Here is a 13170-nt window from a genome sequence, read left to right on the forward strand (position 1 = left end):
ATTACCACTAACTACAGAAAAGTTTCATCACCCCTAAAAGAAACTCCATACCTAACAGTCACTTCCATCATCCCCATTCTCTGTAGCTCCTGTCGGCCACATATCTATTTCTACTCTCTCTGTGGATTTGCGGGATATTTCACATAAATGGAATCATAATATGTGGCCTTTGATGTCGGTTCTTTTACTTAGCATAATGCTTTCAAGGTTCATTCATGTTGTGCAATGAATCAGTACTTTATTCTTTTTTTTATGGCGGAATTGTATTCCATTGTATGGATATACTACATTTTAGCTCCCCTGGTGGCTCAGATGGTAAAGACTCTGCAATGCAGAGAAACGCGGATTTGATCCCTGGGTTGGGAAGATCCCCCTGGAGAAGGGGATGCCTACCCACTCCAGCTTTCTTGCCTGGAGAATCCCATGGACAGAGAGGAGCCTGGAAGGCTACAGTCCATGGGGTCGAAAAGAATCGGACACAGCTGAGTGACTGTCACTTTCAGCACATTTTGCTTATCTGTTTATCAGTTGATGGACATTGGGGTTGTTTCCACTCTGGGACTATTTTGAATAATACTATTATTAACATTTGTATGCAAGCTTTTTTTTTTGTATGAACTGTTATTTTCATGCCTCTTGGGTATATTCTTAGGAGTAGAATTGCTGGTCATATGGCAACTCCATGTTTAGCTTTTTGAGTAACTGCCAGACTATTTTCCAAAGAAATGGCACCATTTTACATTCCCACCAGCAGTGTATGAGGGTTTTGATTTTTCCATATCCTCACCAACACTTCTTGTCTTTCTTTTTGTTTATAGTGTGAAGTGCTGTCTCACTGTGGTTTTGATTGCTATTGAGTTTTGAGAGTTCTTTGTATATTTTCGATACAAATCCTTTGTCAGAAGTCCTATTATGAATTTTTCAGTTTTGGATTGGTTTATGGTATCAAGTCTAAGAACGCTTTCCTTCAGCTTTGTCCTTTTAATTTTTCCTTTGAGACTCAATTTATTTTCTGTACTTACAACACAGTGTTGTTGTAAAGACACAATGGTGAAATTATTTTGTAAAATCTCAAGTAATTAAAAAAGTCACATATTAATATTATCATATAGTGTGCAATGAAATTATGGCTAACTAGACTGGAAGTTATATATCCATAGGCTTGGGAAAATATATTATCCATTAAACTTTGGAAGTTTTTAAAAAAATCAAGGTATCTGAATACTGGTCATGCCTTTTTCTTTTTAAAGTGATCAGTGAGCAGTAGCTCTTGTTCAAATAGAAATCTTCGTTAATTGCCCCCCAAAATCCACCTCTGTTGAGTGAGCCCCATTAGTCCTTCCTCCTGAGGATGACAGAGCCATGGGATGGTGACTGCTCAGAATGGGGAAAGGAAGAAGGGGACCAGGTATCTGGACAACCACATTCCCTCCCTTGGCGGCACCAGTAAGCCTTTTTTTTTTTTCCCCCTTAACATTTGTCCCTGATCCTGTTTCTCTTTCAGACCCTGGAGGAGGAGCTATTTGGGAACAATGAAGAGAGCCCAGCTTTCAAGGAGTTCTTGGAACTACTAGGGGACACGATCACGCTGCAGGACTTTAAAGGGTGAGTTTTAGCCAAGTGATGGTTCTGGCCCCATTGATGAAGCCCTAGAGAAGGATGAGAGTTAACAGCTGAGTTTTGGCAGGGAGGGGGCACGTGAGAATTAAAAACACACAAGGAACATGGGATTACTTTTTAGTAAGTGCTCAACATTCATTGATTGCATCTCTAAGGAATTTGTGGTACAGGTGGTGGTGGTGGTTTAGTCACTTAAGTTGTGTCCGATTCTTGTGACCCCATGGACTGTAGCCCACCAGGCTCCTCTTTCCTTGGAATTCTCCAAGCAAGAATACTGGAGTGGGTTGCTATTTCCTTCTCCATGTGGTACAGGGATAATCCCAAATGGCAGATGACCTGAATCAAGGCATTGACTTTTGCCCTTGGGATGCATGATGAAATCATTCCACTTGAGACTTGCCTTCCTGATTACAGTTGGCTCAAACTGAGAGTTAAATGAATCCACCTTCCATTCCAGATGAGCAGGTCATTCAGCTGCTAGGCATTCTGGAAAGAGAGTCCTGTGTAGTTTGGGGGGTGGGGGGTGTGAGAAGTGACCATTTTAGATAATACACAAAAAAATTGGATAATAGAGTTGGTGCAAATACCATAATCCTTCTGGCAGGAATCTGTGCAACAGCCTGTGGTTCTGTAAGTGGACAGAGAGAATATTGGGGCAATCGTTTTGAAAGCTCAGCCCTTTATTTCCTTTGACAAAGGCAACATTTGGGGAGGGCCTTCAGACCTGGCCAACCTATTCTTTGCTTTGTGGCTGGAGCACGACTAAACCCTCAGATTTCTACACCTCAACAGCCATCTTAACAGGATTTCCTAACGTGTGAATGCACCTAGCTCCGTGCCTGGCATGGCTTAGGTGTTCAGTAATCACTTCCTTCCTCTGCTTCCTTCTCTCCTCCTCTTCTTTCTCCTTTTCCCTTTTCCCCTCTTCCTCTCTCTTCAAGGTCATCACTGCTGTCTAGAGTCAGTCACACATGGGTCAAAATCTCATCCCTGCCACTTATTAGCTCTGTGACTTTGAACATGAGGTTAAGAGGACTTAACCTCTGCAAACCTCAATTTCCTTGTCTATGAAAAGGGAGATAAAGATAGCACTGACCCTACAGGCTTGTTGAAGGATTAAAATAGATAACGCACAGGAAGCGCTTAAGCCAGTTTCATGCACAGAGTAAGCACTGGATGTCATTATTATTGTTCTTATTATACCACTTTCCATTGGCTCTAAGATGCCATCCTTACAAGATATATCCTGGGACTACCCTGCTTGTCCAGTGGTTAAGATTCTGAGCTTTCACTCCGGGGGGCAAGGTTTGGGGAACTAAGATCCTGTATGCTACAGGGAAAGTGAAAGTCACTCAGTCATGTCGAACTCTTTGTGACCCCATGGACTATACAGTCAATGGAATTCTCCAGGCCAGAATACTGGAATGGGTAGCCTTTCCCTTCTCCAGGGGATCTTCCCAACCCAGAGATCGAACCCAGGTCTCCCACATTGCAGGTGGATTCTTTACCAGCTGAGCCACAAGGGAAGCCCTTGTGCTTCACAGAGGCTGCACAGAGTGGCCCCCCAAATATATAAAACATCAAAAATAAAAAAAGTATATAAGATATATCTTGATTTCAGAGATGTTAAAATGTGAAAAAGTTTTATATCTTGCAGTTGATGAGATAAAATATATTAAAATCACCAAGGACTCTGGAGATCATATAACCCTATCCTGTTATTTTCTGAGGCCTAGACAAATTAAGTGATGTGCCCAAGGGTGTGTGCTGACTTTGTGGCAGAAGCTGGTCTAGAACCTGGGGAGCTCCTAGCTCCTGGCCTCCTGTGCTTTCCTCCATGTGGGGCTGAGCACATTTCTGGCTTAAATTGCAATGTATGGGGGTTGGGGAGGACTTGATGTCCAGGGTCTATTTTACTTCATTTTCTTAAAGGAACCTGTATCCCACTCCCCTTGCTGAAGAATATGATCATGACCAGCAGCCATGTTTCTATAAAGGAAGAAGGTGCAAGTCCTAGAAGCCTACCCAGTTCCTTAGTACTTTTCTTTCCTGCCTGTGAGGAGGCAGCCAGAGAAGGAAGCCCCTGGGATATCTCCCAGCTGGGTGTTGCCATGGCAGGCGAAGGGGCCCTCCACTTTGGGACTGACTGGGTAGAAGTCAGGCGTCTGTCCCCGCTTCTTGCTGACTCTGGATACTCTAGGGGGGGCTTACCACCATCAGGATGGCCGACTGCCCTTGCTCAGGGCTGCGGGCCTGCCCTTGCAGAGAGAAGGGCTTATGCCCAGGCTGGGAGGCCCCTAGCAGCTGGGACAGCATTTGTCTGAAACTCTGGCTGGACCTCTGTCTTCCCATGGTATGGAAGGGACATGGCCGAGGCTTGGAATGGAGGGTCTGCCTTTGTCTTCTAAATAATAATTTATGGTTGGAACACCAGGGCTCATCTGCTCAGATGAGGGTTATCTGCTTTCCCCACATGGTAATCTCTCTGCCCTCAGCTCTTCCATATCTTCCCATTCATTCTCCTGCCCCTATGTCCTTAGGGAAGGTCGTGCCAAGTTGCCCACTTCCCTTTTCTTTCTCTCTCCCTGCCACCACCTGCCTGTTTCCCTGACAGTTTCCGAGGAGGCCTGGATGTGACCCACGGACAGACGGGTGTGGAATCAGTATACACAGTATTCCGGGACAGGGAGATCATGTTCCATGTCTCCACAAAGCTGCCGTTTACCGAGGGAGACACACAGCAGGTAACTGTGTTCAGGATGGCTTTGGGAGCCCGGGGCGTGCAAGGTGAAAACCTGGATTCAGGCTGGTGTCCCCCAGGGCCCCTGGCCCCTCTCCCTATTTGCATAATCCAGAGGCCTGTCTGTTCAACTTTGTTCCTCTTATCAAAACCTGTCCTCCTGCGTTGTCACACTGAGGCCGCAGGTCACCAGCCTGCGTGGGAGGCGGGACAGAGTTCTTGGATACCCCTCTGTGACTGATGGGGAAACGGTAGTTAAAAGACTGTTTCCCAGGAGATAGGGGCAGAGTTGGGAGCAAAGCCCAGGTGCCCTGATCGTGAGAGTGGTCGTGAAAGAGTACATCATGGGGTCTGCACATGGCAGCTTGAAGCCAGCTCTGCTGTCTTAGGGCTTTGTGACTCTGGGCAAGCTGGTAACCTTGTGGTCTCATTCATCTCATCTGTCAAATAGGGGGTATACCACGAATGTCAGAGGGTAGTGGTGGAGATCACGTAGGGTCCCGATTGTAGGGCTCAGTACAATGCCTGGCTTGTGGCAGACTTCCTACCTCACAGCTGTTCACTGCCCACTCTTCTGGCCCAGAGATGTAACGCTGGTTATTGCACGAGACACCCCGTCACCCCGCTACAGCTTTTCTAATCACATAGCCTCACCTCTCAGTGCACCTGCCGTGGGCAGGAATCCAGCCTTTTGCTTGACTGGAAAACCCTGGATGAGACTGCTGCTTCACGTGTGTTCCCTCTTTCCCTCTCATTTGCTGCACAGACAGTTGCATGTCCTCAGGGAGGACCTGGTCTTTTCTTTTTTTAGTTTTGTTACTTTATTTATTTTTTATTATTCTTTTTTCCAGGTTGTGATTTATTGACTTTTTAAAAAAAATATTCTTTGACAAGCAACATTTTAAAATTTAATGATGTGTAGCTTTGAATTTACTGCTTTAAATTTTTAATGCATTTTTGGTATCTTGTCTAAGAAATATTTGCCTTTTCTCAAGTCATAAAGATATTCTCCCAGCTTTTTAAAAAAGTTATTTTTAATTGGAGGATAGTTGCTTTACAATGCTGTGTTAGTTTCTGCTGTACAACAACATGAATCAGCCATACGTATACACGTGACCCCTCTCTCAGGGCCTCCCTCCCACCTCCCACTCTCCACCCCCTCTGTCTAGGTCATCACAGAGCACTGAACTGAGCTCGCTGTGCTATACGGCAGCTGCCTGCTAGTTATCGAGTTTATACGTGAGGTAGCATGTATATGCCAATGCTGCTCTCTCAGTTTGGCCCACCCTCTCCTTCCCATGCTGGGTCCACATGTCCACTTTCTACATCTGCACCTCTATTCCTGCCCTGCAAATAGTGTTTTGTTTGTTTGTTTTTTTAATAGGAGTTGTTTTGATGAGAAATAGTAGTTTTGTTTATTTACTTCTTTTAGCTGTGCTCTGCAGTATGCAGGATCTTAGTTCCCTGACTGGGGATGGAACCCGGGCCCTTGGCAGGGAGAGCCCAGAGTCCTAACCCCTGGACCGCCAGGGACTTTCCAACCTACGTTTCTTCCTCACTGAGCCCTGAAACCAGTAGCTGCTCCCTGCTGTGGCCCCGTTTGCCCCGTCCCACCCTCTGTACCATTTTAGTCTCTAGGCAGATAAGGAAGGGACTTGGGCCTTTCACCAGACTCGGACTGTTTTGTTTCTGAGCAGGGAACCCAGGAGGGAGCACAGATGTAGTATTATAAACATACTGCCTGGCTTCTTAGGAAGAAAGGAAACTGGCAAAGGAGGCTATGATTTGGCTCTGAAATAACTACTGAGTGTTCTGGAAGCAAATAGGAGCAAGACTCCTCTTGTATCCAAGCTAGGTTTTTGCTCAGTGTTACACCTTCAGCTCTGTTCCTTCCCGGCCCCCTCACCCCTTGCCCCAGCCTAAGACTGAGGGCTCTTCTCTGCCTGTCTTGCTCGCAGTGTCTCCTCTGTTAAGCGGGATGTGCACAGATCTTGTCTCTCAGCAAGGACTGAATAGATGTTAATTTTTCATCTGAAGAAATAGGATTATGTGTGTGGAATAAGTGAGACGATTTGTAAAAGTGCCCAGCCCAGGGCTCAGTATACAGCAGGTGCTCAGTGAATGGGAAACTCAATGGGAGACAGTTTGTATGCAGCAGGTGCTTAATAAAGGGACAAAGCTAGATAAGTACCTAGCCAGGGTTTGGTGTGCAGGAGGGCCTCAACGTTTGAAATCATGCGCGTGAACAGCCCAGCATGGCTCCTGGCACACAGTAGGTGCTTGGTGGTTGAGGTCACCTGTGACAGTGCCTGGCAGAAGCTGGGACCCTAAATCGGGGTGAGGTTTTTCTCTCCCCCATGACTGCCGCCAAGCCAGGTTGCCGATATTTCTCTAAGCCTGGTTCTTCTCCCTCCTGGCCCCTCCTTCCCGTGCATCCACACTTCCATCAAGTGCTCCCTTCTCTCCCAATCTCCTCTTCCAGGAAGTCTTCTCAGATTACCATTAGGCCTCTGACTTTGCCCCCTTCTCTGCCCTCATAGTATCAGGCGCTTTGTGGGTAGTGACTGATATAGCAATTGCTAAATCGCTTCGTTAGTGCCTTTGTTAGTGTTCTCAGGCAGCTTCACCAGTGTTTGTATAACTCCCAGGTCAATTGTGAGCTCTCTGAGGGCAAAGCCCAGCCTCGCTTTTTAACCATTTTCCCTGAGTCCTGAGTCAGGGCTAACTCTACATGCTGTAGAGCTTGGTCCTGACAATTTAGGCATTTTTCTCATTTTTTCCCTTTTTAGTGGTTTCTAAAGATTGAAAGAAAAAGGTCCCTGGAGAGAGAGGTCTCCGTGTTCCAGGGTTTATGTATAAAGATAGAATAATGAGGAATTTCCTATGTAGACCTGTTCTGTTTTCAGGATGTTCTTACTGGCTTAGAATAATGGAAACCTTTTTGTTTAGCTCCAGAGAAAGAGACACATCGGGAATGACATTGTGGCCATTATCTTCCAAGAAGAAAACACACCGTTTGTCCCAGACATGATTGCCTCCAACTTTTTACACGCCTACATTGTCGTGCAGGCTGAGAACCTGGGCACAGAACCCCCATCCTACAAGGTAAGGAGAAAGTCCCATTGGAGGAAGGACATAGAATCAGTAATATCGAGGAACACCAGGGCTTCATGGCTCCTCAGACCATTCTCCAAAAATGTGATAGATTTCCCATGAATTCTCAGGTTTCTGGGATTTGGGAGCGAGACTCTTGGAGAGCACCTTCTGAAGTCACCGCATCCAACTTGCTGCCCCTGGGCTTCCCAACCTCTAACTCAGGGGTTGAAGAGCTCCTTGTGTCCCTAGCTGGAATCTGGTAGTGCTGTTTCCTAGAGCGGGGAGGAGCCAGAGAAGACTGAAAGAGAAAAAGGGGAGAGGACTGTCAGGAAATGGAGAGGAAGGAGGGTGGGAACAAACAAAGGGAAGGAAGAGGAGAGATGTTCATGGTGAGAAGGGTGGAGAGCAGGGGGCCTGGCAGACCCTGGCCCCTGGGTGGGCCCTCTGATTTAGCCATTCTGGGCAAATGATCTTGAGTTGAAGACTTGCAGGGGGTGGGTCGAAGCCTCCTGACGCATTGGCTCAGAATCCTTGGGGATGTTGCTGAGCCTCAGCTGCTCTCACCTTACCCCCTCCTGATGGCTGTGTTGCTAACCCTCTCCTTCGCTTCTCTGTGAGGAATGAGTCTAACTCCCTGGGTAAGAGTTTCTCTATATCACAGTGGTGATGGGATGCCTGGGGTCCTAGGGAGATAGACTGAGGCAGTTTTTAACGTGGATGTTCAACAGTCTTTGAACTCCTTGCAGATAAGGACAAAATGTCGAGTTCACATGCTTCTTTGTGTTTTCTGGGGAGAGAGGCCATAGCTCAAATTCTCAGAGAGCTCCATGCTCTAAGGGAGAGGGAAGAGGAGCCTGGGAAAAGGAAACTGTGGGCCTGAAATGCTTCCTGTACATTTATTTATATTTATTTTTGGTTGCACTGGGTCTTTGTTGCTGAGCTCCAGCTCTCTCTAGTTGTGGCAAGCAGAGGCGGCACTCCGTTGCGACGTGCGGGCTTCCCATCGCAGTGGCTGCTCTTGTGGAGCACGGCCTGTAGGGCGGGAGGACTTCAGTAGCCATGGCTCACAGGCCCAGTAGTTGTGGCTTGTGGACTCCAGAGCACAGGCTCAAAAGTTGTGGTGCATGGGCGTGGTTGCTCCGCAACGTGTGGAATCTTCCCAGACCAAGGATCGAATCCATCTCCCCCGCTTGGCAGGCGGATTCTCATCCACTGTGCCACCAGGGAGGTCTCTGTTTTCTCCACAGTATGCTGGTCTCTGGGGTTCCTGAGGCCATAGCACTTCCTAGCCATCTTTACTCAGTATCAGTTTTGCCTGAATATTTTGGGAAAGAAAAAATGCTGTTATATAATCATGTTATATAATTTTTATACTAGTACAAACCCAAGTGTATTAAGTACAAAATTCACATCAGCTTTAAAGCCAAATAGGAGGCTTCAGAATAAAACAAAGCCCCCCCCCCAACACATACACACCCCAACTCTCTCTTGTTGAGAAGAGCTGATTCCTTTACATGCCCACGTTCAATCCTCTTCTGCTGTTGAGCAGTTGTAGCTGAAAAGTTGGAGAAGCCGTGGTTTGGTTGTTTCCTTGAGGGCTTTGACTGACACAGGTGGTCACTTCAAACAGCGGCTTGCTTAATTTCTCGGTGGAAGTAAGTGTTCTCATTCAGTGCCTGCCATGTGGGCACTTGGAAGTGACATAAATTTTCAGAGAAGGGACAGAAGAGGCCGTGAGTGCAGTTCAACCATTGGGACACTCAGATGGGTCATCTGATAGCCAGTGGAGGCCGAGAAGGCGCCTCAGAGATGGGCCCTAAGAGGAGGGCTCCCAGGCCCTGCCAGTTCAGTTCAGTTCAGTTCAGTCGCTCAGTCGTGTCCAACTCTTTGCGACCCCATGAATCACAGCACGCCAGGCCTCCCTGTCCATCACCATCTCCCAGGCCAATCAGTCATTATATGTACATATGGCTCGTCTACTAGCTGAATGAAGCCTCTTGTGAATGTTTTGTATCTGCTTTTAATTCCTGATCTGAAATGGGGTTCGACTAACTGGATCTTCAGTTTCCCAGAGCTTTAGCAGAATGGGAAAATAGAAGAGAGAAAAAAAGTCAGAGATTCAGGGAAGTACCACCCCACCTCCAGTGGTGATGCTGGAAGTCTTTATAAACCAAGTCTCCCCAGCCACAGTCTCCGGTCCCGGGAAATGCACTGGCCTCAGGGAGAGGGTGAGAACCAGAGCTCATAAGGAGAGGGGGGCTGCACATGGAATGTGGGACCTAGGCTCCACCTGCCAGACAGAACTGAAGCTAGAAGGCAAGACCTGTGAGTGGGGGCTGGGTCCAGGGAGGGGGTGGGGCAGGGAGGAAGATTAGCCTTTCGAGGTGCTCCCCAAAGCTTTGTCTATCCACGCCCCCAGCAGCTCTCCAGTGATGGGCAAACAGGAGGACATGGTTAGATCCTTCAGGGGTCCAAGTGTCACCCCTGCGGGCCTAGGGGCTATGGCAAAGGAGGCTGAGAGTTCCTTGGGGGCTGAGCAGTGCCCCAGGGGCCCCCACTGGGGAGGACAAACAACAGGAAAGAAGAGGAAGGGGTGGAAATATGCAGGAAAGGTCCCCACACTCAGAAGCTCTGAAATCCGGGGTTTGGTCCTGGCCCTGCCTCTGTCTGCTGTGTGACCTGGGGTCGTTCCTTCCCTCTCTGGGTCTCTGTTGCCTGCTGTGTGAAATGAGGAAGTTGGAGTAGTTCTGACATGCTGAGCAGGGGAAGTAGGGGGAGTTGAGAAAGACGGGCGTGTGTGTGGATTAAGATGTGGTTGGGGGGAACTCTATAGTATTTCAGGTATCTTTTATTAGGTGCAGGCAGTGGCACCCCACGCCAGTACTCTTGCCTGGCAAATCCCATGGGCGGAAGACCCTGGTAGGCTGCAGTCCTTGGGGTCGCTAAGAGTTGGACACGACTGAGCGACTTCCCTTTCACTTTTCACTTTCATGCATTGGAGAAGGAAATGGCAACCCACTCCAGTGTTCTTGCCTGGAGAATCCCAGGGACGGGGGAGCCTGGTGGGCTGCCGTCTATGGGGTCGCACAGAGTTGGACACGACTGAAGGGACTTCGCAGCAGCAGCAGCATGGAAAATAATAAAAGCTTCGAGTGAAAATGGTTACCCCTTGCTGGGCATCTGATCTTGCCGGACACTGTGCTTGGCCCCTGAGAGCAGTCTTCTTGAGTTCTCCCAAGCCAGGAAGGCTTCCATTAGCCCTGTGTCATAGGGGGGCAGATTGAAGCTGAGAGCTTATGTCTCATAAGGCCTGAAGCCACCACGCCTGGAGACAGTGGAGCTGGAACCAGCTCCAGTTGGGCAGCCAGAACCAGCCAACAGTCCTGTCCCTGTCTGACTGTGGTCTTCGTCCCAGAGCTGTCAGGGCACGTGGGAACGTGGACTCATGACCTGGGGTGTGAGTCCCAGAAACATGAAACATCACATTGGAGTGTGTTTCCCATGTGAATTTCATCGTTAACCTGCTAACTTGAAACTCCAGCTGAACCATCATTAGGAGTCCCTCCCCTCCCAGACTCTCCAAGTTCTGCAAAAGCGCCAGGTATCTTGTGTGAAGCAGACCCCGGGGCTGGGCTGCTGCCCATGTACCCGCTTCCCTTCACTACTGGTCTGTTGCTTGGGCAACCTCGTGGTCCCCTAAGGCTTCCAGGCCGCGCTTGGACAGACAGGATCTTAGTAAGCCTGGAGTCCCTGGAGGCTCCCCGCCTCCCTGGTGCATCCTTGTTACCCACAGGCCCATGCCTCCTTCCTCTTTCTAGTCCTGAAGAGTCTCTCCCCAGAGTCACCTGCTGCCTCTCTCCTTCTGAGCCCTGCCCCCACCCATGCTGGGAGGCCTTGGCTGGATTTAGAAAACAGGAAGGTGAGGTTGTGTTTAGGCAGCTTCTGCTTTCAACTCAGCCACCCAACCGTCCCCAGGAAGAGGGAACAACAGAGGCCTGGGCGTTTGGCTGGAAAACGGTCAGGAGATGGAGTATGTGGGGTCGAGAATGGCCATCAAAGGAAGGCTCCTCTCTCCTTTCCGTGGGCTTGTCTGGCTGGGCGACTGGGGTGGATTTAAGAGCGTGTCTTCCTCAGTCAGCACAGACCGCTCTACTGCACGCCTGAGAAGGAGGGGCGTTGGGGTGGGAAGAAGGGAGAGCTGAGCCTGGCCTCTGGCCTCATCCCCGTCAGTAGCCCCTCAGTGGCCTTCCCCGGGCCTTCCCCTCCCCTCCCCCCAGTTTTGGCTCCACGGGTGGAATTCTTGGCTTGTGCCATGGGTGCACGGTGGGTGGTGGAGGGGGAACAGTTTGGCAGCTGGAACCAGCCAGAAATCACGTCAGTCAAACACACACCATTTCCTGACTCTGGGCACTGCAGGGGTGGGGGAGTGGCGGCAGCTGTAAGGACAGCCCTGAACTGGGGAGAGAAAGTCATATTGACCAGCCCTCTCTGGCTCCCGCCCCCTCCAGACCCTGGCAGGACCTTTGCTTGGCCGGGCTCCGAGCTGCCTGCTCACCCCGCCTGGCAGACTCTCTGCATCTGCCCTACTTCACAGGCCCGGGAGGCTGGCGGCGGACCAGCGCTGGGCTCACGTCAGCAGCCGCCAGGGGATGGAAGAGGGCAGAGTCTCCAGAGAGGCCTGCAGCCTCGTGGGCTGAGAGCAGGTGAAACCAGGGCACTTCCGGGCAGAGACGGAGGAGAGGTGCAGGTGTGGGGCCTGTCCTGAGCCTGGGAGACCCCAGAGCACCTTGATGCCCTCTCTCACCAAGTTCCTGCTCATCAGGCAGGCCAGAGGTGCACACTCTACCCAGAGCCTGGGACACCCCCATGCAGAGCACCTTAGTGTCCCCCCACCCCTAATTCCCAGCCTCCCTGTGGCCTGTCTGTAGGGTTAGCATCCCAGTCGAATGAGGTAATGAGATAGCATCTCCGGGCTCTTGTTACTGCCTTAGAATTAGGACTCCCAGCCTGGGCTCTGCTGCTCTGTTAGTTCAAGCCTCAGCTAGTCTCACAGACGCTTTGTATCTGAGTCCAGGGCTCCCAAACACCAGTCCACTGATAGCACAGAAACTCTTAGGTGCGTTCGAATAGTTACAGACTCCTGGCTTCATCCCAGAGCTGCTGATTCAGTAGGTTCAGGGTGGACCCCATGCCATTGGTATTTATTTTTAAACACTTGAAGGGATTTTGACGTCTGGCCAGGTTTGGGAGTCAGTGTTGTGGGAGAGAGCCCCAGAGCAAGGTTGGGAAGCTTTGGATTCTCTGTTCATCTCTGGGGTTCACGTCTGGAGCCTTTGTGGGGTTGGCTCCACGGCTCTGGGCATCTGGTTCCTCATCAGGGATCCAGGGCTGATAATTCTCCCTCCATCCTCTCTGTAGGGTTAACATCCTAGTCGAATGAGGTAATGAGATACCATTTCCTGGGCCCTTGTTACTGCCTTAGAATTAGGATTCCAGGCTGCTCCTCAACCCTGTCCAGTTGTCTGGCTTCCAGCCTTGGGAATGCAGAGGAGGGCACGTGGATGGCTCTATGCTGTCCAGCCCCGCTTCTAGGAACAGTGACTCCGGTGTGCTGGCAATGGCTCAGGAGGCATCTTACTGTATTCTCGGAAGGAGCAAAGGGAGAAGGGAAGTTGATCCCCCAGGACTGGGGCTTCAAACACTCATCATCCTCA

General features: G+C 49.6%; 1 protein-coding gene across 4 annotated transcripts in view; it reads left to right on the top strand.

Moving 5' to 3' along the window:
* The window catches only part of RAP1GAP2 (RAP1 GTPase activating protein 2), a 185131-nt gene that overhangs the window by 145456 nt on the left and 26505 nt on the right, over positions 1–13170 (top strand). For all 4 annotated transcript variants that reach the window (XM_069542763.1, XM_069542764.1, XM_069542765.1 and 1 more), the window contains 3 exons: positions 1505–1605; positions 4235–4364; positions 7310–7465. In XM_069542763.1, coding sequence (XP_069398864.1) covers positions 1505–1605; positions 4235–4364; positions 7310–7465 — 387 coding nt within the window. The remainder of the gene's footprint in view (positions 1–1504; positions 1606–4234; positions 4365–7309; positions 7466–13170) is intronic.

The sequence above is a fragment of the Ovis canadensis genome, chromosome 11 (assembly GCF_042477335.2).
Source record: "Ovis canadensis isolate MfBH-ARS-UI-01 breed Bighorn chromosome 11, ARS-UI_OviCan_v2, whole genome shotgun sequence".
In the NCBI taxonomy this organism is placed as follows: domain Eukaryota; kingdom Metazoa; phylum Chordata; class Mammalia; order Artiodactyla; family Bovidae; genus Ovis; species Ovis canadensis.